We start from the raw sequence: 25000 nt of genomic DNA, 5'->3' as shown, positions 1-25000 counted from the left end.
GTGTTTGAGATCTCCCCTTTGAGGCTGGAGTCCCACAACACAGTATTTTAGTAACGATTTTATTCTTGCAGTCTCAATCAATGACCTCTCTGCTTCCCTGGTTAATCCTCTGTAAAATTTGGTGGATGAATCCACCTTGGGCAGAATAGTACCCCACATTTCTGAGAGATGAACTACTGCAGATCTGGAAAAATGTCATGGGCTGGCGACTTGGAACATACTCCATGGAGGAAAATCCCATACGCTCACTCGGTCCATCCAGAAGGAATCGGCTTTTAAAAAAATCAGCTTATTCAGAAGGAATCACTTTCCTTATATCATCATGAGGAGTACCCCATGTGTTCTTCACCACAATCTATTACACTTATTCTTCTTCTTCTTCACAAACATTATTGTTTTTCAACGCTGTCTGTCAGCAAAACACTTGATCCACCAACCCTCCTCCTGTGGCATCTTTCTCGGTACCTTCAACAAAAATTCGTAACACCCATCCCATGATTTTTATCTCCATTTGTCCAATTCGGGAATTTGAAATCAGCATCCCTCCACTTAATCTCCCCTCTTTCTACATCCCCCTCACCCCACCCTCTCAATGCTTCCCCTCACCCTACCTCTTCAAAGCCCCCCCTCAACCTGCCACTGTCCTTACAAAGCCTCCTCCTCTCTCTCGCCCCCCCCATCCTCCCTGTCATGCAACTTCCCAACGACTTCTCCCTGCCCCCAACTGTGTGGACCTCAAACAGCCGACGTCTCCACTCCAACCTGACAAATTTCTCAATCCAGGCTGCTGATAAATCGGCCATCATCTGTTTTACAAAATCCTTCCTCCCACAGGATGTCCACGACTCCTCCGTGTCTCTTCCCGGTTAATGTCTCATCCAATTTGATAGGTCCAAACCCCACCCCTTTGGCAGAGTTGCACTTTACATCAAGAACAGAATTTCCCACTGTCCTGATACTGATCTTGTACCTCCAAACTCCCAGAACTTCCACTCCATTCCCATCTTCTTGTTTGTCTGTGTTGTACTGTCCAAACAGTGATGAGTGCATCTACCCATCTCTCTCTCAGAAAACATGGACCAACTTTTAACCAATCATCCCAACTCTCTCTTCCTCATATGTGGTAATTTCAATTGTCACCATGCAAATTGGTTGGGTGTTGCTCCCTCTCTCACACCAGCCATGGCACTTCAGAAAAGGACTTCTGTGACTCTCTGGGACCGACTCAATCCGTGAACTTTCCAACCCAGATTTCTCCAAATGGAAAATCCTCCCTTCTGTACTTTGCAACACCAAACTACCCTGTAAATATCTCCTGCACTTCCCTCTGCTCCAATGGGTTCATCTGATCATATGCTTGTGAGAGTCAACATATCTGTGGATATTCTCAGAGAGCCGCCTCAATGCTTACAAGTCTGGCAAGTCACTCAGGCAGATTGGCAGGGACTGCAAACAACTATATCACTTCAAGACTGGTCTCCTGTATCGAATGCTCCTGATATTAACTCAGCTTGGGAATAATTCCACAGAAACCTGCTCTATCTTATGTAGAGATCCATCCCATCTCATCTTCAGTTATCCTACCCTTCTTCCAAGCCCATGCTATAATGAATTGTGTGGTGAGGCAGTTGCTCTGAAACAACTTTCCTTCCCTTCCTGGAAAGCAAACCCAACTGAAGGCAATCTCACCTCATTCATCAGGTCAGGTCAGGTCAGGTCAGGTCAGGTATGGGAGCATGAGCCGGAGCAGCGCGTCGCTGCGTCCACCTTCCTCCGGTACTCCAGAAGCCTCTGTCTGGCCATCCCCCAGGAAGATGCCTGGCCCATCCCCATCTCCTTGAGATGCTGATCAACCTGCTGCAATGAGGCACATGGTCGGCCCATTGGCCTCCTCCACTCACGAGGCTCCCTCCCTAAGATAATTTAGTGAGCAGGATCAGCATCTGGAAAACGAGCCACATGTCCATACAGCCGCAGCTGATGTTCACGGACGATGCAAGTAACAAATCACATTTGAGTCTCTCTCAGCAACCGCTCGTTGGACACAAAGTCCGACCAGCAATAACCAAGGAATCTCCGAAGACACGTGGTACCAAAGTAATTAAGTCTCCGTCTCAGATCCCTGGTCAAATCCAAGTATCACATTCGGAGAGCAAGACTGGAAGCACCAAGGATCTGAAGACTCGGACTTTCCTCCTCCTGCACAGGTACCGACACAGCGCCACACCCCATGATCCATTGAATCCATGACTCCCCAGGTCCAACGCAGACATCGATTGACCTCTGGCTCATACCCAGCAGAGACATGAATATCACTGCCAAGGTAAGTGAATCTCTCCGTGACCTCAACATCCTCACCACAAATGGGTACAGACAAGATCACAGTGTCCAAGATGTCATTGAAAGCCTGGATTCTTAGTTTTGACCCAGGAAACCCGTAATCTCAGTGGCTTCGACTCCTCAATCAGCACTTCGAAGGGCCCCCAAAAGGATACCCAGTCTCTGCAAAGATGACTGCATCATCTGCGAAATCAAGGTCAGAGATCTTGACATTCCCAAACACCGCAGCTTGATCTCTCCGACATCCTCCCCAGAATCCAGTCCATACATGTGCTGAAAAGTGTGGGGGCCAGTATACATCCCTGATGAACTCGAGTAACAACTGGAAATAGTCGGAGATGGTATCACCACATCTCACAGCACTCTCAGTACCAACGTATAGTTCAGACATCAGATTGATCAGTTTTGGTGCCACCCCACGAAGACCAAGAATCCTCGTCATTCATTCAACAAAGCCTGCAATAAGTGTGTGTCCACTCTCAGGAGAGCCAGAAAACAACATCTGTTCAACCTCATGATTGAACTTTCAAACTTGTCTTCATCTTCTAAGACCTGGAGGCACCTTTAATGTTAAGATTGTCCCTTCCTTCTCTTCAAATGGCACCAGAGCAGACTCCACTTGTGAGAAGGCTGAATGCCTCAATTTTGTGTTTGCTTCCAAATATTATGTTCCCAACCCTTCCCTCTATGTACCCACCCTACCCAGAAACACCCAACTGCTCCTGGACTCTTGTCATTTGACCTCAGATGGTGGAGATGTTTCTGGCAAACTTCAACTCTGATTGTGCAACTGGACTGGACAGCATCAGCTCACGTGTCTGAAAAACCTGCTCTTGCACTTCCTCTTTCTGCTCTTTTCACCATATTTGCCATAGTTCGTCTCCCATCTGCTGGAAAATCAGCCAACATCACTGCATTGCGTAAAAAAGGTACAAAAAATGATCTCCTTAACTTCAGAACGATTCGCTTCCTAAAAATATTCAGCAAGATCATGGAATCCATAATCGCAGTTGATATGAAATCCTTCCTTTTCTCAAATAACCTCATCTCAGATCATCAATTTGGTTTCAGACCAGGTCACTCCATCATGGACATGTTGCTTCTACACAGTGACAATCAAACTCCTGGGTCTCACTATCAGCCACGATCTTTCATGGGCAACCACATTTCAAAGTTGGCCTTCAAAGCCAGTCGCTGACTAGACATACTGCATCGTACAGAGTCCTTCCTTAGCACACCTGAACTCGTATCCACCTACAAGACCTTCATCCATAGCCTGATGGAGTAGCATGCTCCTCTCTGTGCTGGCGCCGCTGCCTCACACCTCTCTCAGCTTGACACGAAGAAAACGAAGACCTTCAAGAATATTGGAATGTCCTGCGATAAAACTGAGTCGATGGGCCTATCATTTTGCCATCACAGAGAGATCAGTGATTTATCTGTCTTCCACTGCATCCTTTCGGGTCTTGCACTCTGTGCCTCTCCGTGCTTTGTCCCACTCACGTTAGAAGGATGTGGTCGACCAAGAACCCCCTTCTCGTGAACCTTCCAAGATTCAAAATCACGACTCACTTCACCTTGCTTATCTTTTTCCCACCTGTGGAACCAACTTCCACATTCTCTTCAATCTGATCCTTCCCTCCATGTCTTCAAGACAGCTGTTCACTATCATCTCAAATCGTCCCCAATAGAAAACCATGATCTTTTCTACCCCCATTAACCCTCACCCCCCAATTTCCAGTTTTTCCTTCATGAGAGTTTGCCTCTGCATCCATCACATCCATCCCCTGCATTCACCCTCATCCATATCTGTATCCCTTGTTTGTCCTTCTCAGTTTATTTTGTTTGTTGGCCCTGCTATTGACATTTCCCCCTAAGAACTATTTCTGCTGTTCCTTTTGTTCTGTTGCGATATTCTTGTTGATAATTCTAGCTCTTACATGAGCCTGGACTCTCATGACAATAAAGGCGCATTTCCCATATATTTTGTTCGTATGGATATTGGTGTTAATAGCCATGTATTTGACGACGGGTAGGATCTTACTGGAGAGCAGGGAGCTCAGAGGTGAGTAAGGTAGGAGTATGCACAACAAGTAAGGTAGGAGGAGTATGGTAGGAGTATCATTTATGGGCTTCAATGTTAATAGGAGTACCTTACAATCAATTATTTGATGAATGGGGTGTGAGTGTAGATTCTGAAGGACAGTTGTAATATTATTTTGCTTTGATAAGAGATACCAGTCAGGCAGCTGCCTTTTTAATTTTTCGTAACTTGGAGATGTATTTGACTGGAAGAATGATAACAAGGCAATTGCAATTATCAGTGATGTGACAAAAACATGCACAAGATTTCCTGTGCTGCGTTTGTTCAGACATATGCGGATCTGTCATAGTTTGCATGAGGAAAATTATGCATTTCTACAAATAATGTTGATGTGAGCTTGCAAACTGAGATGACTGTCAAACGTCACTCTGAGGTCACAGACAGCAGACGTCGGCTTTTCTAAAAAGTTGCCGGTAGTTATGTCAGAGATATCATGATTCACTCTGGTTCGTGATGATCCATGAAGCACCTCCATTTTATTGGTTCACGAAAAAATATTTTCACGAAAAAAAATAAGTGACCACTATATTCGTTATTGTTGTGTGTCTGTCTGTCTGTCTGTCTGTCTGTCTGTCTGTCTGTCTGTCTGTCTGTCTGTCTGTCTGTCTGTCTGTCTGTCTGTCTGTCTGTCTGTCTGTCTGTCTGTCTGTCTGTCTGTCTGTCTGTCTGTCTGTCTGTCCGAGCATAGCTCCGTGGGTTTTGATCCGATCCTGACAAAATTTTGGTGGGAGGTTTATATTTCCTGAAAATGGGCGTGGTGCGCCCATTATGGGCGGAGCCACGCCCAAAAAACGTGTTTTTAGGGGGTAGCCGATTTCAATTTGCATCTTCTCCTAGGGGGTTTGTCGAATCTGACAGGGGTTTCGGTATTTGGTTAGCCCAATGGCACCTGCATAGCCCCACGGAGCTCAATTTTTCATTTTCGTCACAAGGTCAAGGTCACAAGGTCACGAACTTAAAAAATTTCGAATTTTGACATAAAAATCATATGACCGCCCAAACTTTGAGAGCAAGGATGACAATATTTTTATGCACAATCTTGAGGTCATTCCCCACCGAAAGTCTTGAAACCATTTTGCTCTATCTAGAACACCTTGTCCGTGGCGCCCCCTTCAAGTTTGTTTTTACGCTGATATCATCAAAGTAGGGATAATCCGATGAGTGTGAAATGCCATATAGCCTATATGTCGTTGTATTGTTCCTGGAATGTTCCAGAGGAAGTTTTGCACCAAAGGTCGTAATCCTTGACCTTTGACCTTTAAAGGTCACAAAGGTCAAATTTTCAAAGTTGTGGGAATCGAACCGGGTTTTCGACCTTCTTCGACGAACCAACTCCAATAAGCTATAGCACGTATCCTGTTTCCTTATTATCTTGCTAAAACGAAGTTTTTGCAAGATATGTTAGTCAGCTTGTATGTTTTTTTAATTTTTTTAATTTTTTTTTTTGTTCGTTTTTTTTTTGTTTGTCTGTCATCACGTATAAAAAATTCTGCAGAGCACAGTTATCATTGTAAATTTTTGTAACTTCGCACATCAGAGGCCTATAGAGGTCCATTTCAGCGCATAAAATTTTGAAGGTCAAGGTCACTGTCACAAATCAGGGGAGTCGACGAAACCCTTATTTTTTGAGTAATTTTGATCGGATCGTCTTCAAACTTCATGGGAATATAGTTCATGGTCTGGCGCTCAGCTGATTAATTTTTGGTGGCGATTGGCCTTGACCTTCATGGTTAGTGCCTAAGGTCAAACTTATTTGACCCCAAGGTCAAATTTTCAAGTTTTAGGAACCATACTCTTGTAGTACCTCAAATTGAACACCTCGATGAGTGCATTCTCGATATGTCAAGCTTGAGACATTATGACGTCATTTGGTGACGTTATGAGGCAAACGCATATTTTTCATGGTTACTCTGTAGAACGATTCCCATCGGAATCTCTCGTAGGCAGATATTCCTCAAGGAGTCGCTCCTGGTGGATAGCAGCTCTGTTCACCTCAGTGTGACCTTAAAGAAGTCACACGTGGTCACCTTTTGGCAAGATACGGGTCACCCTGCGGGTGACATTGGTTTATTTCAATGTCCACAACATTGTTTTGTGACCTTTAAAGGTTATGCAAAGGTCAAATTTTTTAAGTTGATGAACGAAACCGGGTTTTCGACATTTTGCAGCTGATAACTTGTCACTCGTACCACATCATGTTGATCATTTTATAACTTGGTCAAACATTATCACATTGTCTCATCCTTGACTTCTGAAACAATCTACATCGTCAAATACCGCTCGTGAACCATCGTCGTCTTCAGACTTGTTATCATTAAAATTCAAGTAGTTGCCAACCATCCAGCTTTTAATCTCACAAATGCAGCTCTCCAATTTCTCAACAGTTTGAACTATTCCTTGGCTTCATTGTAATGTAAAGTTGTGTGTCAGCATACATTACACATGATAATCCAAGTGATTGGAAAATATATTGTACAGGAGTAGTATAACAAATAAATAATCTGATCTATAACAGATCCATGAGCTACACTGCAGTCCAGCATAACAGGATTAGAGCATTTTATTTTCCTACCAGTCTGTTGCCTCCTTAGAAAATATGAGCAAATTTAGAACCGTCTCTTATTCTAAATCTATTCTTCAGATGTGTAAATTAAGATGAATGATCTAAAAAAATCAAATCTCCCTACAAGTACACAAAATCCAAAAGTACACGAATTTGACCATCAAGAGACTGGAAACCATCAAAGCTTCACTTTGACCATCAAGAGACTGGAGTAAATCATTGGAAACATGGACGACAACAGTTTCTGCACTGTGGTATTGTCGACACACTGACTGTGATGGTGCAAGAAGACAGTTGTCATTCAGGTAATAGCGCAACTGTTAAGGTACAGCTTGCTCAATCATCTTGCCCAAGAAAGGAACATTAGAAATCGGCGATAAATTTTCATGACTATACCATCAAGACGAAGTTCAGTGTGTCAGTGTCAATCAGTGTCAATAAAGCGACTCTGAGGTTTGATAGAAACACATCCAACTGGAATGAGACATTAGTGATCTCAATCATTGTCGGCACAAGTGCATCAAAACATTTCTTAGTCACCAGTGCAGGAAGTGATTCAAGGGCACAGGATTCGACTTTAGAATGCTTGACCTCAGAAAACAGCTTCAACTCGAAGGGCACTTGGAAGTACACATAGCTCCACCACACAATGAATCATCCAGAAGAACATATCGGGTCCATTAATTTTTGAAATATCATGCTATATATCGTTTTTGGCCCCATCTGTCAATGGTGAAGAATCAATTTAGAAGTTGAAAAAAAATTATTGCATTCAGATCTGGATTCGAATCTTCAACAAAATTGAATCAATTTGTCCTTGCCACACACCCAACCCTATCCACCAAGTTTCCTCCAAATCTGCCAACAACTTTTTGAGATATCCTGCAATATATCTTTTTGGCCCCACCAAAGGTGAAGAATCGCTTAAAAAAATTATCGGATCCAGATTTGGATCGTCACCAAAATCGAATCAATTCTTCCTCGTCACACACCCAGTGTCCACAAAGTTTCATCCAAATTCGTTCACAACTACTTTTGATATCATGATATATATATATATATATATATATATATATATATATATATATATATATATATATATATATATATATATATATATATATATATATATATATATATATATATATATATATATATATATATATATATATATATATATATCTCTCAATGGTGAAGAATTACTTAAAAGTTGCAGTAGTTGTATCCAGATCGGGATCATCACCAAAATCTAATCAGTTTGTCCTTGTCACACCTCTAACCTGCCCACCAAATTTCATCTGAATCCATTAACAACTTTTGAAGATATCCTGCACACAAACAAAGAAATTAAATTGCTCGTTGAGCAAAGAATTGCCGGAATAACTTTGTCATATGTCCATGATCTCTGAAAAAACAAAAACCAGGAAATCAATTTGGTTCTTTTAAGTCGATAGTGCTACTATTTAATGAGTTATAGCACTTAGTTTTGTTATGATCATAACTTGGAAGTCAATCGGACTTGAAATAGCGTTTTTTATCTCAAGTTGAAAGTTTTGACCCAACCGCTAAGAAGGGTGTTGGTGTGACACCCCAATGAGACATATGGTTGGATGCAGTATTGGAAGATGCACATTTTGGATTTGGTTTAAAGTCGATACGATCATTTTAGCGGACATTATTGCGAAAATAAGAATTTCGGTTTTTCAGTGACCTTGACCTTTGACCTAGATTCACCAAAAACGACAAGTGTCTAAGTTGGACCATGGCCGACATCTGTACCCAGTTTGGTCATGATTGCTGAAACGGTGTGGCTGCTACAGGGTAAACAAACAAACACACACACACACACACACACACACACACACACACACACACACACACACACACACACACACACACACACACACACACACACAACCGACCAACATAATTGCCGAAATCCAGAGGATTCCGGCAATTAACAAACAATAAACACATCGTGCTTAGTACGATACATGCAATACCCACCCTGCCTCCCAACAAAAAAAAGTTGCCATGGACACATCAAATTGTCCATTTCATAAAGATTTAAAATGAAGATCTTCATCAAAGCTCAGGTCAATTGGATTTAAATTGATTTTAGAAAGTGGACCTTGAGTTGACCTCTGACCTTTTGACATCAAAAATGGTTGCTTTCCAAAGTCAGTGTTGCACTGCAATTGCGGTTTAATACTCAAGTTAATAGAATGAAAATTGACGATTTTTCAGACAAAATTTGATGATTTTAAAAGTTTGACCTTCAGTTGACATTAGGCTTTTGACCTCAAAAAAGGTGCTTTCCAAATTTAGTGATTCAGTGAAAATTCAGTAAAATTCAGTGCTTTTCCATCGAACACCATCCCTACCGTGAAGTATGGTGGTGGCAGTATGATGTTATGGGGATGCTTTTCAGCAGCAGGGAGTGAGAGACTTGTAAGGATAGAGGGAACAATGAATGACCAAATAGACAAAACAGGAGAACCTGTTTCAGAATGCAAAAGACCTTAGACTGTGGCGAAGATTTATGTTCCAACAGGACAATGACCCCAAGCATATGCAACACTAGAATGGCTTCAGAACAAGAACGTGAAAGTTCTTGAGTGGCCTAGCCAAAGCCCAGACTTGAATCCCATTGAGAATTTGTGGAAAGACTTGAAGATTCCCGTTTCACAGAAGCTCCTCAGCCAACTTGACAGAGCTTGAGAAAATCTGCAAGGAAGAATGGTAGAAAATCCCCAAATCCAGATATGCAAAGCTGATGCAGACAATCCCAAGAATACTCGAAGTTGTATTCACTGCAAAAGGCACTTCTCCAAAGTATTGACTCAGGGGGTTGAATACATATTGATGAAAGACATTTCAGCTTTTCATTTTCAATTAATTTGTAAAAACTTCTAAAAACATGTTTTCACTTTGTTATTATGGGGTATTGTGTTGATCAGTGAAATTAAAAAAAAAAAAATTTATCCATTTTTAATTCAGGCTGTAAAGGGGCTGTCACACCTTGACGATTTAGCCAGCGTATGCTGACGTATGAAAAATTTGTCTAAAACGCTGGCACACGTCGAATACGTTATGGGTAAGTTTTGTATATGTTAAGAGCACGCTGAAGCACGCTGGCATACGTCGTAGTACGCCGAGATCGTCGACAAATTTTAACATGCTCAAAATTTTTCGACATATGCCAGCGTATGACTCACGTTCCGCATACGCTGGCCATAAGTTGTAGGCACGTTACGTGATGGTTGACACACGTTACTTGTAAGTTACTCACAAGTCGAAACACGTCGAGGTAATGTTTAGCGTACCCGAAACTCATTTGTAACCTACAAGTAACGTGTTGTAGGCACATTACGCGATCGTTGACACACGTTGACACACGTTACTTGTAAGTTACTCATAAGTCGAAACACGTCGAGGTAATGTTTAGCGTACCCGAAACTTATTTCTAACCTATGAGTAACGTGCTTTGAACCTATGAGTAACGTATCTCCAACGCATATTGACGTATGTAGATGTATTTGACGTCTTCCGGACGACCACAGAACTTACTGAACGTGTTTCTAACTTACAGCTACCGTATAATGGCGTATTGGCAGCGTTTAGGGGAATTGGTATATAAAAATGGGATTCACACAGGAAGAATCCGTCAATGTTCCAGACTTTTTTTTTTTTTTTCGGCATGACGGTGATGTTGACACTTCGATTTCTAGTGCGGTTATGATTTAAATCGTTGAGCGGCAGCCTATTAATTATATTATATTATAACCGCACTAGAAATCGAAGTGTCAACATCACCGTCATGCCGAAGAAAGAAAAAAACAAAAAAAACATGGGAGTCTGGAACACTGAGGGGTTCCTCCTGTGAAGCCCATTTTTATATACCAATTCCCCTAAACCCTGCCAATACGCCATTATACTGTGGCTGTAAGTTAGAAACACGTTCAGTAAGTTCTGTGGTCGTCCGAAAGACGTCAAATACGTCTACATACGTCAATATGCGTTGGAGATACGCAACACATAAGTTCAAAGCACGTTACTCATAGGTTTAAAGCACGTTACTCATAGGTTACAAATAAGTTTCAGGTACACTAAACATTACCTCGACGTGTATCGACTTATGAGTAACTTACAAGTAACGTGTGTCGACGTGTGTCAACGATCGCATAACGTACCTACAACTTATGGCCAGCGTATGCGGAAGGTGCGTGTCATACGCTGGCATACGTCGAAAAATTTTGAGCATGCTTAAAATTTGTCGACGAGCTCGGCGTACTACGACGTATGCCAGCGTGCTTCAGCGTGCTCTTAACGTATACAAAACTTACCCATAACGTATTCGACGTGTGCCAGCGTTTTAGACAAATTTTTCATACGTCGGCATACGCTGGCTAAAACGTCAAGGTGTGACAGGGCATGACGGTGATGTTGACACTTCGATTTCTAGTGCGGTTATGATTTGAATCGTCGAGCGGCAGCCTTTTAATAGGCTACGCCACATGATCGTCGGCGATACGCTGCCGCGCTATGCATACGTTAGACTATCGTTGGGAATACGTTGTGAACGCCGACAACACGCTAAGCATTCGTTGGTATAAGTTATCTATAAGTTATCGAAACGTTCTGTGTACGTTACAAATATGTTATGCATATGTACAACTCGTTATGAATACGCCAAAAACTTTAAAAAAAACATCAATAGTTTAGCGTATGCCAGCGTTTTACATACATTTTGATACGTTGCCATACGCTGGCTAAAACTTCAAGGTGTGACAGCCCCTTAACATGACAAAATGTGAAAAAGTAAAGGGGTGTGAATACTTTCTGAAGACACTAAGTGTAAGTTGCAGAGAAGAAGCTATTTCGGTGCATGTTGTTTGAGGTCATTTGTGTGACTATGACATGCAAAATTCAACCAAAATGTTCAATTTTAAACGATGCACCATACAAATCAATCAGGTATAAACAAGTTCATATGACAGTCGTAGTCACCACATAAATCTTGTGTCGACAGACATTTTATCTTTTTATGTTTTTGACAAAATATTTCTATCTTTGCCCAGGGTGAAACTATTCTGAAGCAACTATCTAAAAGTAGATTTCTTGTGGGGGCTAAGAAAATATTCTGTGGATGTTTGATTTGTTTACCTTGTAGACAAAATGGCCATCCACTTTGTTTTGCTAATAATAAACTGATGTCTTACAGAAATGCAAATCACTTGAGAAGTTTAAAAATTGAACAAAATGTGATTACTGGTTTGAAAGATTACCCAAAGCAGGCTTTGTGCATATCAGACAATCCAAATTCAGACCCAATATACAGAGAAGTAAGGCAATCAAACAAACTAGAGGCAATTACTTCATCAGTCTTGTCACATCGTTTGTGAGAAACCATATGCACAAAGTCAATTGAACTGGCAATTGTGAATCTAGTTTAGGCTGTCCCACTACAGTAATCAGCAGGCCCAAACACAAAACAAAATATCCCTCTCACTGGCAGGAAGAGCTGGAAGGCCGTGATGAGAATGCAGACTTCTCCCCGTTTCAGACCCTCACACAGCAACTTTGACAGCTCAAGCAGGCCACATTGAGCTGGATTTGCCACCTTTCCAACCATGTCTACACCGGCCGGATGGCACTCACAGGATGCCAATATCCAAGCGCATAGACACGGCACCACCTCTGCCCCCTAGTACAAAAAAAGAGATCCCACAATTGTCATCACTAAACCACAAGGACTTCCTTGGAATGATGAATAAATATATCTCTTGGCACCATTAACCACAACTTATGCTTTCAATCACACGGTTTTGAAGTCAAAATACAAAAAACACAAACACACCGGATATGCAGTAGCCAGTACACAGAGGATTGGAATGGAAGCTTTCACTGCTTGCTGCAACAGCTCTTGCCAGGAACGAGGTCCTTGCCGCATATCAAGAATAGACCGAAAGATGTTGAAACCTTCATGTTCAACTGATGCATCCAGTAGGCCAGAGAAAGCCAGTGAAATATGCTCTCGAAGAGGGGATGGAAAATCTTCCACAACAGACATCACCTGCAGTAAGTGAGGAAACAAAGTGCTGCCTAAATGCCCATCAGTTCCAAAATTGAGAAAGGGAAGATAGGGTGTTAACAGCTAAGTAATTTTCAGTTTGCACGAGTGTGTCTTAAGGGATACTGCTGGTATACAAAAATCGATTGATAACATTCAAAAGAAAAATATTGAGAACAATATCAGGAGATTTCAAAGAAAAATGCGAGCAAAGGACTTGGAACATTATGTTTTTGTTGCTTGGTGATGCCTGGGAAGTTGCTGCCTTAAAAAACCTAAGTAAATCTAGATAAGGATAAAGCTTTGAATTGAGAAGGTGATCTACCTGGTGAACAGGGTAATGATGCCGGTGAATGAAAGTGATAAAGGGTAGCCAGCAATTGTCACGAGCACATTCTCTCACAAAGACTTCACTTAGCTCAGCACCATGGATCTGGCAGAACTGTACAGCCATTTCCCATCTGTTTGCAGCATCCATCGATGAGCTGTGGGAGGGAATGCAATGACGGTGCAGGAAACATCAATGCAAGATTGTTTTGTATTTGATAGACCACTATGAAAAGAAAAGTTACGGTTAAGAAAGGAAAAGGCATTCAAATCAATGAGTATAAAAATTGTGTTTCAGCAAACACCATGCAAATCAAGCACTCCACTTCACATTATAGATGTAGTGTGACAGCATAATTTGTATGGATAACAAGGCACCTCTCTATGCCATCTGCCAGCAAGGTGACTTTTATCGCTTCTTCAAGGTCTAAAAGGACACCGGAAAATCCAGCAGTATTTCCGTGAGCTAGCTCCAGGAACCTTGCAACTGCAAATCCAACATCACAACACATTAGAAATACAATGTTGGCCTGTTTTGGGTCATTCTGAATGAGTTTCCAGCATTACCAGATACTGAGTCTCCAACAGGATGCTTAGCTATACAGTTAATCAGAAAATTGCTTTTAGACCAATATCTAAGAGTGAGAATTGCTTTGCAATACATGTCCCCTACCGATGTGATATCTTCTAAGTCGAAGAAGGGCCAAACGATGAAAAATTGATGAAACGCCCCGCAACTCAAACTTCTTCTGTAACTTTGCATAATAAAGCGATGTACTAAGTTTCAGTTGAATATGTTTTTTCAGACTTTTTCCCCCCAAACCTTTAAACAAAAGTGGGATGGCAAGACAGACGGAAAACCGAGAGTCCCCTCCGGTGTGAAACCCGTTAGATCAGGTAAGGTTGGGGAGCATGTGCCAGAGCAGTGCTCCGCTGCTTCCACTTTCCTCCGGTACTCAAGGGGCCTCCGTCAGGCCACCCCCAGGCAAATGCTTGGTCCATCTCAATCTCCTTGAGATGCCGATCAACCTGCTGCAACCACAAGGCATGTGGTCGGCCTGATGGCCTCCTCCACTCACGAAGCTCCCTCGCTGAGAGAATCTGGTAAGCAGGATCAGCATCAGGAAAATGAGCCACATGTGCATCTAGCTGCAGCTGACGCTCATGGACTATACAGGTAACAAATCTCATCTGAGTCTCTCTCAGCAACTACACGTTGGACACAAAGTCTGACCAGCGATAGCCATGGATTCTCCGAAGAGACCTGGTACCAAAGGAATTAAGTCTCCATCTCAGATCCTTGGTCAGAGTCCAAGTCTCACATCTGTAGAGCAAGACTGGAAGTACCAAGGCCTTAAAGACTCGGACTTTTGTCCTCCTGCACAGGTACCGGCAGCGCCACACCCGATGATCCAGTGAATCAATGACTCCCCAGGCCCCACCCAGACGTCTATTGACCTCTGACTCGCAGCCAGCAGAGACATGAATATCACTGCCAAGGTAAGTGAATCTCTCCACGATCTCAACATCCTCACCATAAACAGACACAGACAGGACAGCAGCATCCAAGATGTCACCGAAAGCCTGGATCTTAGTTTTGACCCAAGAAACCCGTAATCCCAACGGCTCCGACTCCTCATTCAGCACCTCGAGGGCCCCCAAAAGGATATCTAAAGTCTCGTCAAAGATGACTGCATCATCTGCGAAATCAAGGTCCGAGATCTTGACATTCCCAAATGATGCACCGCAGCTTGATCTCTCAGACATCCTCCCTAAAATCCAGTCCATACAAGTGCTGAAAAGTGTGGGGGCCAGTACACACCCCTGACGAACTCCAGTAACAACTGGGAATAAGTCAGAGATGGTACCACCACATTTCACAGCACTCTCAGTATCAGAGTAGAGTTCAGACATCAGATCGATCAGTTTTGGTGGCACCCCACGAAGACCAAAAATCCTCCAGAGGGCATCCCGATTCACTGAATCGAACGCTTTAAAGAGATCAACATAGGCTGCAAGCAGCCCTGCTGAAACTCTTGTCTGCGTTCGGTGAGGACCTGAAGAGCAAGGATACGGTCAATCGTTGACCTCTTTGGTGTAAAGCCTGACTGCCCTGGACGCTGATGCTCAAGCAGATGGTGGCGAACCCTGTCAAGAATTATCCGAGCAAAGACCTTGCCCGGCACTGAGAGCAGCGTCACCCCTCGGTCGTTGTTGCAGTCTTGGCGATCACCCTTCTCTTTCCAGAGAGGGACAACAAGGCCCCTCTCCCAATCAATTGGGATGATGCCTGTGTTCCAGGCAGAGCACAAAACTGCATGCAACGACACGAGTGCAGCATTTCCACCAGCTTTGAGAAGTTCAGCATAGATGCCACACATCCCTGGAGCTTTACCCCGTTTCAACCGGTTCACCGCAGCCCGTGTTTCCACAAGCGAAGGTGGACCACAGTTGATTGGAAATGTTCAGGTGGTGGATGAAATACCCTTAGGACAATCCCCGGATCAGACTTTGGCTGTGTGCCAAATTTGATGGTTGTCGGTCCAGCAGTCCTTGCAAAAAACGCACAGACAGACATCTGATGAATCTTATTTATTAGAGGTTAATTTATTATTTTTTTTAATGTTTTAATTTGCAAAGTGAAATTTTAAATAAAATGTTGTTGGTAACATGAAATAAAGTGCAAGTACTACCACACTTGCAGAAATGCCGAAATCAATAAAAATAACAATTCTTTCCAATCCATCATATTGTACATGAATAACCTCAAGTAATACAATTTGAGCTTTTCTATCAAATCCAACATACCAATCAAATTCTGTGCAAACACTCAAAAATACCACTCATACCAGTCTCACACACACATGGTACCCACCAAATTCAGTCTCAACTGGAACAGCACTCAGCAGAACACATCCAGACCTTAACCAAAATATAATTGGCTGGGTCTTGTCACCTCTCCAACTCATCCGCCAAGTTTTGTCATAATCCATCTCCAACTTTTCGAAATATTGCGCTATGTATCGTTTTTGCACCATCTCTCATTAGTAAAGAATCACTTAAAAAAATTATTGGATCCGGATTTTGAGTAAAATCGAATCAATTTGTTGTTGGTACACACCCAACCTGTCGACCCAGTTTTGTCTCCAACCCGTCCATAACTTTTTGAGATATTCTGCTCATATAAAAAAAAGATAAACAGACCGACAGACAGGGGTGAAAAGACAACCTCCATCTAGCTTCGGTGACGTAGGTAACAACACAAACTCCAATTTTATGGGCGAGCGCGTTAAGCTTCAAACCATACTGGATAATGGACAGCATCACATACCTAACTGCTGCCGTTCCTCAGGCATCGTGCCACCCTCAGCCAGCTTGTTCTGCAGTATGGTATTGGCTACCCGGGTGTTCACTTGGGTCATTACCCTGTCCAGCCCCAGCATCTCCGCAAAAGCAACAACAGATGCCACCACAGCCGGAGAGTCAAAGTTGGTCAATGCCAACATGGATGCCTCCTTTCCAGCATCCTGCACACTATTATCAGAACAAGATCACAGCACAATCTTTGTGACAATGTAATGTTTCCTTGCAGCCTATCTTCAATCTGAAAGCATCACCTCCATGAAATCACCTTCCAATGCTTGTAAATATTGGCTCTAATGCACATAAATTCATTTACCCACCACCATGAAAAAAAAAAAAAATTTCCCAATAATCACTTCCTGTTACTACCTTATCACAGGAAAATATAATGATTTACAGTAGCAATTCCATACTACTCAATCTGAAGATAATTCATTTATGGGTAAGTTCTCGACTACAACCCATATCAGCACATTATGAGTGACATCCTTATCTTCGACACAGTGACAGTTTATGTGTTCACAGTTTATCAAGCATACGTGATTTGTCAGATCCTGCTTTCACCAATTATTAAATATTGCCCGTTTGTCTCAACTTCCACCCACCCTCAGGCACTGTGCCACCCCTTCCTCCAAAAGTCCCCAACCCCCTAAAAGTGCAAAATCTTCCTTGTCCATGACAATCCTGGTACCTATTCCCAAAACTGCCATCTTCATAGGACTTCCACCCAGGACTGGCACACAGCATAGTTGTGCTGAAAACTCATTTCCAGCCCATCACTGTCATTAAATTGACCATTTTTACCTCAGTTGCTCATTACTTCTCACAACAGGTTTTTGGAGATGTGCGAGTCAGAGTAGTCGACGTGGAAGCAAACAAAAAACACCGCAGGCACATTTATATGTCATGTTACCATATTGCATTAACTTTACAAAAGCATTGTGGTCAAACGAAGAACAAATGTAAATGCCAAGTCAATTTTATGAATGAGGTTGATCCTTGGTCCCATGGTCCTCAGGCTCAGGTTTTGATTGAAGCGAGCAATGAATAGAATTAAGAGATGGTCCAACACTTGGAATATGTCTTTCAAAGCATACAAATCCCACATACACACCCTGTCTCTCCAAAAGGACCATCTGACAACCACTTGAAGAGAAGAGGTTAAGTCACTTCAACTTTTGGGCTTCAGCATCAGCTATTATTTTTCTTGGGCAGACAATTCCAAAATGGCATCTAAAGCCAGCCGCAAACTCGGGGTGCTTCTTCATCATGCAAGGTCACTTCTTGACCATTCTGAACTTTTGACAACCTACAACACCTTCTTCACAGCTTGATGGAGTATGGCTCTCCCATTTGGGTTGGTGCCCCTACCTCACACATTGCCCTTCTTGATGCCGTGGAAAATAAGGCCCTCAAAACCATTGGGATTTCCTGCAACTAAGCTGAGTATCTCGACTAGTTACTTTTGCATTGCAGACAGGGTGGCATCTCCTTTTTGGTCTTGCACCCTCGACCATTGCAAAATCCAAGGATCGCCAAGGGTAGCTCCAGCAGGGGCTGAGACCACCTGCAAACTCATGTGATGAAAAAGATATGTTGAGAAAACTTAATGTTGGTATTTGGAAATAAACTTCGAGTTGCTAAGCTATCACTTTCACGATTACAGAAAGGCTTGCATGGCCCAGCTTAGTGATGTTTCATTTATACTATTACGAAGACTTGTTAGTTTGGATTCCAATAGAAAATAAAAACACTTTATGCACTCCACAGTCCAGATGGTATTTCTGAATGTCAAATATTAACTAATAAGCAAATCAACAATTTGATACATCCTTAACACAGTTATTATAATGATCCACAAACAAAAATAGATAAAGTTCCAAAAGGAGAAAAGTTCAATTGAAAGACAGCATGTCATAATGGAAGTAAGTAGACAACAAAATTCAATCACCAACAAACTTCAAAAAGCATAATTAACAATCTCTTATAATTCTGCTTACGGCATCTCAATTTACTTCCAACTTTTATTCGGCTTTCGGCTCAGTCAAAGTAGATTTTTGTTCAAGTGCTCACTATGCTAGATGAAGACAAAGCATTTCAGTGGGTGATGCTTCAAGCCCAACTGTAACAGGATTGGTGCTGTCGACTACATTTATTTCATTCATCATGGGACTATTGTTGTTGTTGTTGTTGTTGATGGTGGTGGTCTATAGCCCTCCCATCCTATAAAATGCCATTTCATTCCAACACCCACCCTTAATGGGTAAATCCACGAATTACAGAAAAAGGTTCCCTAACATACCTGGATTTCGAAATACCTCCACATTGAATTCCCTCCTGAACAAAGGCCACAAAAGCAAAAGAGGGCCGGCCATGCAGGAGATAATAGGAAAAGCCAAGAAATTGGCATGTGGTGGGTTGAGCTTTGAGAAAAGGCTGCGAGAAGTTGGGAAGCTCCTGGGAAGAGTCTGCCAGAAAAATCAATTGGAGCAAGGATGAAGAAGCATCAAAAACTAATCAAACAAGATGAACGAAAATAAATTAGAGAACTAGTGTTCAAATCTGTTGCAATTTTGCCCGAGTATGCATGCGATACCATTAATCACAAAAATCTGACATTCCAATGGCAATTGAAAAAGTGGACTTAATTACATAAGCATATAAAGTAACTACATTTTACACTCGACATTTCGCAGGAAACACTCCCAAAAATAGCCCTGGTTTATAGCATCATGGAATAAACTCGGGATTGGGGGGGGAGGTTAGATACTGTTGTGGATTTCAGAATCAGATCCGAGTAATGCACACAACATCCAGGTCCTCAGACAGTTATTTCCACAAATGTACGTTCAGAATAGACCCGTCCCCTTGTCTGGTGGGATTCTAACTCTGATGTGTTGGAGAAGGGTAGAGAACAGGTTCCCCTTCATTCTTATGGGATAACCTTTTCCTCTTTATGACACGTTCATGCCGTATGATTTTATGTCAGTTTTCATTTCTGCACGAGTGATATTCACCGTTCGTGCACGCGAGAGATATCCCACCGTTATCCGAGAGCCGTTATCCCAAACGGATACTCATTCTATTCCCTTTCCATCAAGACACATTGGCTTGGAAATACACGATTTATTTACACATTTTATTTTGGCTATCATTTTCACATTGGACTTGCAAGAGATTTGAGTCATTAATCACACCGTAAGCTTCTCCCGAACAGTTCATTCTGATGGACAAACATGGCTGTGGTCTTGCATCATTTACCTCAGGACCCACCTTTTTCCATCGGTGATCGACACCCCGTTCAGCAACTCTTGGGACGCTAAATGGCTCTTCTTAGTGTCGGGCTGAATAAAGAGGTGATAATTGACCATTGACGCTTTGTGAGCACTTCATGTTTTTGCTCGGTTGTTCCAGCAAATGGCTGCTTCCTGGCGTTTCTCAAGCACCCCGAACATGGCGTCATAAGCCAGGCCTGTGTTAATTGGGAGTTGCATCTTGTTCGATGGTCAGGAAAGAATGACCGCGAGAATGGATGGTTGGAGGTCACATGCAGCGATGCGCCAATAGGCAAGCTGGATTTGGCTGAAGTCGTGCTTGAGGCTCCACCCACACTGGTCGCCTATAAAAGGACAGCAGGACTGCCTTGTTCGCAGTTGATGGGAGATTCCGCTGACAGTTGGTGGGAGATCCTGATGACAGTTGGTGGGAGATCCTGATGACAGTTGGTGGGAGATCCTGATGACAGTTGGTCGGAGATCCTGATGACAGTTGGTCGGAGATCCTGATTAGAGTTGGTCAGAGATCCTGATTAGAGTTGGTCAGAGATCCTGATTAGAGTTGGTGGGAGATCCTGCTGACGGTTGGTGACAGATCCTGACAGCCCCCGACGGTTGGGGACAGCAGCAATAGCAGTTGGTGACAGCTGGACTGTTCCTGCTGGTTCTGCTCGGTACATGTGTGATGAATTGAAGGACGTGATGCGTGATCACATGTCGCGCGGGTCACGCACGGGATAGATAAAGCCAAGATTCCGCGCGGTCAGTGGGATTGTCCCTGGGGCATTGTCATTTACGGCAGCGGTCCACTTGGTGCTCGTTGAATGGTAAGAATTGAGAGTATACCGGAATCCACGCTAATTGCTGATTTATTTTGCAGTGATCTACTGCACATGTATACATTGCTACATTTGTACTCCTTGCTGCACCTGTATCCCCTGATGTGCCCGTAGAAGCGGCTTCAATCAAGTGGAATAAAGCCTACACTCTGAAGGTTTTTCCCTCGCTTTCATTTCAACATGGCTCTTGGCGTACCTGGCTCCTGGCGTAATGATGTGACGTCGGTTGGTGTTTGAGCCGACTTGCGGGTGGATGCACAGCAAGGCAGGGCACTGGCAGCAGAAACGAGCTGGGCTGTGGAGAGCTCATTTGGAGAGGCAGACGAAGGCACATTCACACATTTTGGGTTATTTTAGTGGATGCACGACAACTTCTGCCTTGGTAAGCCGAGACTGGATTTATTTTTCCCACTGAATGATCTGATGGGTACCCATGTCTGGTGTTTAATTAACGCATGGTGATAAGGATCTGCTCTTTGTTCATTTTTCTATAAATGTTTGTTGAATTCTTTATCTGTTTGCGATTATTTTGTTGATTGAACATTTGATTTGAATTCATCCATTTAATCGACAAGGAAATAAAAACCCTTCAGTTTATGTATTTTTCGTAATAATAAATTTATTGTTGATGTTCCAAACTGTCCGTGATTGTCATTTCTTTCCGTTGATCCAGCATTGTCTGAGCCGAGGTAGACTGGGAGATAATTCCCAAATTAATTAACCTGTTATTGTCGGCATGCACCAGCAATCAATGCTCGGCTGCATTACTCAAGATCTCATCAAGATAAGATTGGTGCATCACCAAGGGCGCGTTCCCTGGTAAGGAGGCCACGTGACCTTTACTTAAACGGCAAATTAGACGGTGGACACTGGAACTCGTGGTTAACCGATTGGCGTTTGTGGTTGTTAAGCAACCCACCGTACCACAGAGTTAATTGTTAACGGTGGCCCCAGGTCCGGTTCTTCTGTGAAGAAACAAGGATTCACCCCCTCATTATACACTCGGAACCCGTGGCCATAACAATATTTTCTTGTTACGCCAGAACAATCCGTTACGTATATATTAGGCCGTAACAATCATTTGATCAATTCTGATGATGGAAATTATAAGTATTATACTTGGTGTATGTATATACAGTACAGGAATACAGCTTCCATTTGCTGAGGATGGGCAGGAGCATTGTCTACAAGCAGCAAAGATTTGTTGTCAATGTTGTTCTCCTTGGAGTACTTCTCAACATGATTGGAGAAGTAATCGATCACGTAATCGTGGGTCAATGCCCTAACAAACTACGCGCTTTTTCTTTTATCACAGCAAGAGATAAAGGCATGCGACGTTTAGTTTGATCTTCTATCCACACACATAATAAACGCTCCATGTTGTGCATAGCACCATCTCTCATTCTCGTTAGTGTCGTTGCACTCGAACTGGTCGCAATCTGTGATATTTTCTTTATCTTTGCCGAACTTTGAACGATCGAATGTATAGTCGATGCAGCGATTGCTGCGCGCGGCCGATTTCCGTTGTCCCTTCACCTCGTTCATGTCTTTTAATTATATCCAATTTCACCTTCAATGTGACAGCCTTTCGTTGTCTCTTGAAACGAGGTGTGCTCGGCAAAAGACTTGCGGGTCGCTTGGGATTCATACTGGAAGGTATGCAGGCGAGCGTGAAGAGAATACGTACAGTACAACATACAGTACATGCGCAGTAAAGTGAAAGTGTGTTTATGCGCATCCTTTGTGATTGTTGTTTTTTGCAGGCAGTTTGAAACGTTTTTTTTGCGTTTTTCCTTGCAATGACATTACGATAGGCATAAAATGTTTGCGATAATTGAAAAATTGGTTATTAAAACTAAATTACGAATAATCGAAACTACGATATGCGAACTTCCGGTTAGCGAGGACTTACTGTATATACATACACATATATATATATATATATATATATATATATATATATATATATATATATATATATATATATATATATGGCCACTGAATTAATACACCAGAGGGTTGACTCAGCCTGTCATCCTTCCAAGGTCGGCGAAATGAGTACCAGTATACTGGGCCGGTGTATACCCCCATTAAAATAGGTGTACTATATCCCTGGGTCGTAAGAGGCGACCAGGGTTGCGTCAGGAAGGGCATCCGGCGTAAAACATGTGCCAAATCACTGTGCGGATCATACGGATGATCCGCTGTGGCGACCCCGAAACAGGAGCAGCCGAAAGAAGAAGACACATACATATACATACACATATATATATATATATATATATATATATATATATATATATATATATATATATATATATATATATATATATTATATATATATACATATATATATATACATATATATATAAATATATATATATATATATATTATATATATATACATATATATATATACATATATATATATATATATATATATATATATATATATATATATATATATATATATATATATACATATATATATATACATATATACATATATATATATATATATATATATATACATATATATATATATATACATACATACATACATATATACATACATATATATACATACATACATACAGTAGTACCTCTACTTACGAATTTAATTCGTTCTGGGAGTAGTTTCGTAACCTGAAACCTTCGTAAGTAGAGACGCCTTTTGAATGTAAATGCGCTAATCCGTTCCAAGCCCCGCAAAATTCGGACATTTTTTTTAATAAATCATAAAAATGCATCAGAACATGAAACAAATACATGTTAAAATTAGATTACCGCACAATAAACATAAAACGAGAGGCACATAATGTAAAAAACAAAGAATAAAGGAAATAATAAAAATATTCATTTACCTTTTAACTGCGATTCTCGTTACTTTTTGGCCTCTTTGTTTACTGGTCCTTATCAGCAGTGTTTTTTACCTCGCGTTTCGTGAAGAATTGATCCAATGACGTCTGCTTTTGCCGGCTTTTAACAATCCGTCGGAAATGCGCGAGGCAGACATCGTCATAGTGCGCAATAGCCCGACTTGTGAACACTTTTTCCGGGTGATTCTTTTTAACAAATTCTGAGACTTCATGGAATTTTCCTAAAATGTCTTTGATTTGGGCTGATGGAATAAAGGCTGCCTCCTCCTCCTCCTCCTCCTCGTCCTCTTTGAACTCCTCCTGCACCGCGGTGTGTTGCATCACCTCCAATTCCTGCAGCTCCTTCGTCGAAAGCTCCTCGTTGTGCTCCTGAATCAGCTCGTTGATGTCCTCGTCATCCACCTCAAGACCCATGCCCTTTCCCAGCGAAATAATTTCGCCATGGCGAAGAACAGAGTGAAGTCCAGTCCTCCTTTTAAACTTCTCGAACCACCCACGCGACGCCTTAAACTCCTGGTGTATTCCTTGCGCCGAATTTCCCTCGCCTGCATCCTCTTTCACGAGGTCAGTGAAGATGGCGGTTGCCTTTGCGCAAATTATGGCCTCTGTCACTGTGTCACCAGCGATCTCTTTCTCCTTTATCCACACGAGTAACAACCTCTCCATCTCATCGTTCACTGCCGACCTCCTCTTGGAAATGACAGAGAGGCCTTTGGAAGGAGCCGTAGTTTTAGGGCTTCCTTTTGTTTTATTATCGTGCCGATCGTAGATATATTACGGCCATATTCTTTTGCGAGATCAATCAAACGCATCCCCTTTTCATACCTTTCTATTATCTCTTGCTTTGTTTGTATGGCCAGAAAAGCTCTCTTCTTCTTCTTTTCTCCTTGTCCACTTTTCTTCATTGCTTTCTTGGGGTCCATTGTGAATAAAAGTTACTGTAATCCACACGCGTACTGTACTGTAACACTGTCCAAGCACTTCGTAGCAGGACCATAGACTGTATACAGTATAACTATATTTACAGAGCGGGACGGGGACACGAAGAGCATGCTGGGATACACGCATACGCAAAGGGTTGCCAGGCAGATTTTAGGCGATAGCCAATGGCAGAGCAGCTACAAGTTTGTTTACGTTCGGGAAACTCTGGGAGCAGCGAAAAGCAGCGCGTACTGTACTGTATTTTTGACTTCGTATCCTGAAACGCCTTCGTAACTAGAGGCAATATTTTCCCGTT

General features: G+C 42.2%; 1 protein-coding gene across 1 annotated transcript in view; it reads right to left on the bottom strand.

The window, feature by feature from the left end:
* The window catches only part of SPG11 (SPG11 vesicle trafficking associated, spatacsin), a 213204-nt gene that overhangs the window by 56365 nt on the left and 131839 nt on the right, over window positions 1–25000 (bottom strand). The window contains exons 21-26 of the mRNA XM_085848691.1: window positions 19073–19238; window positions 16739–16941; window positions 13786–13894; window positions 13406–13565; window positions 12868–13083; window positions 12520–12714 (exon numbers count right to left, since the gene is read on the bottom strand). Of these exons, the coding sequence (XP_085704817.1) occupies window positions 12520–12714; window positions 12868–13083; window positions 13406–13565; window positions 13786–13894; window positions 16739–16941; window positions 19073–19238 (1049 nt within the window). The remainder of the gene's footprint in view (window positions 1–12519; window positions 12715–12867; window positions 13084–13405; window positions 13566–13785; window positions 13895–16738; window positions 16942–19072; window positions 19239–25000) is intronic.

This window comes from Eptatretus burgeri, chromosome 12 (assembly GCF_056783735.1).
Source record: "Eptatretus burgeri isolate ZD-2024b chromosome 12, Ebu_testis_v1, whole genome shotgun sequence".
Classification (NCBI taxonomy): domain Eukaryota; kingdom Metazoa; phylum Chordata; class Myxini; order Myxiniformes; family Myxinidae; genus Eptatretus; species Eptatretus burgeri.
The sequence above is the reverse complement of the archived record's forward strand: the minus strand, read 5'-3'. Positions and strand labels throughout refer to the sequence as shown.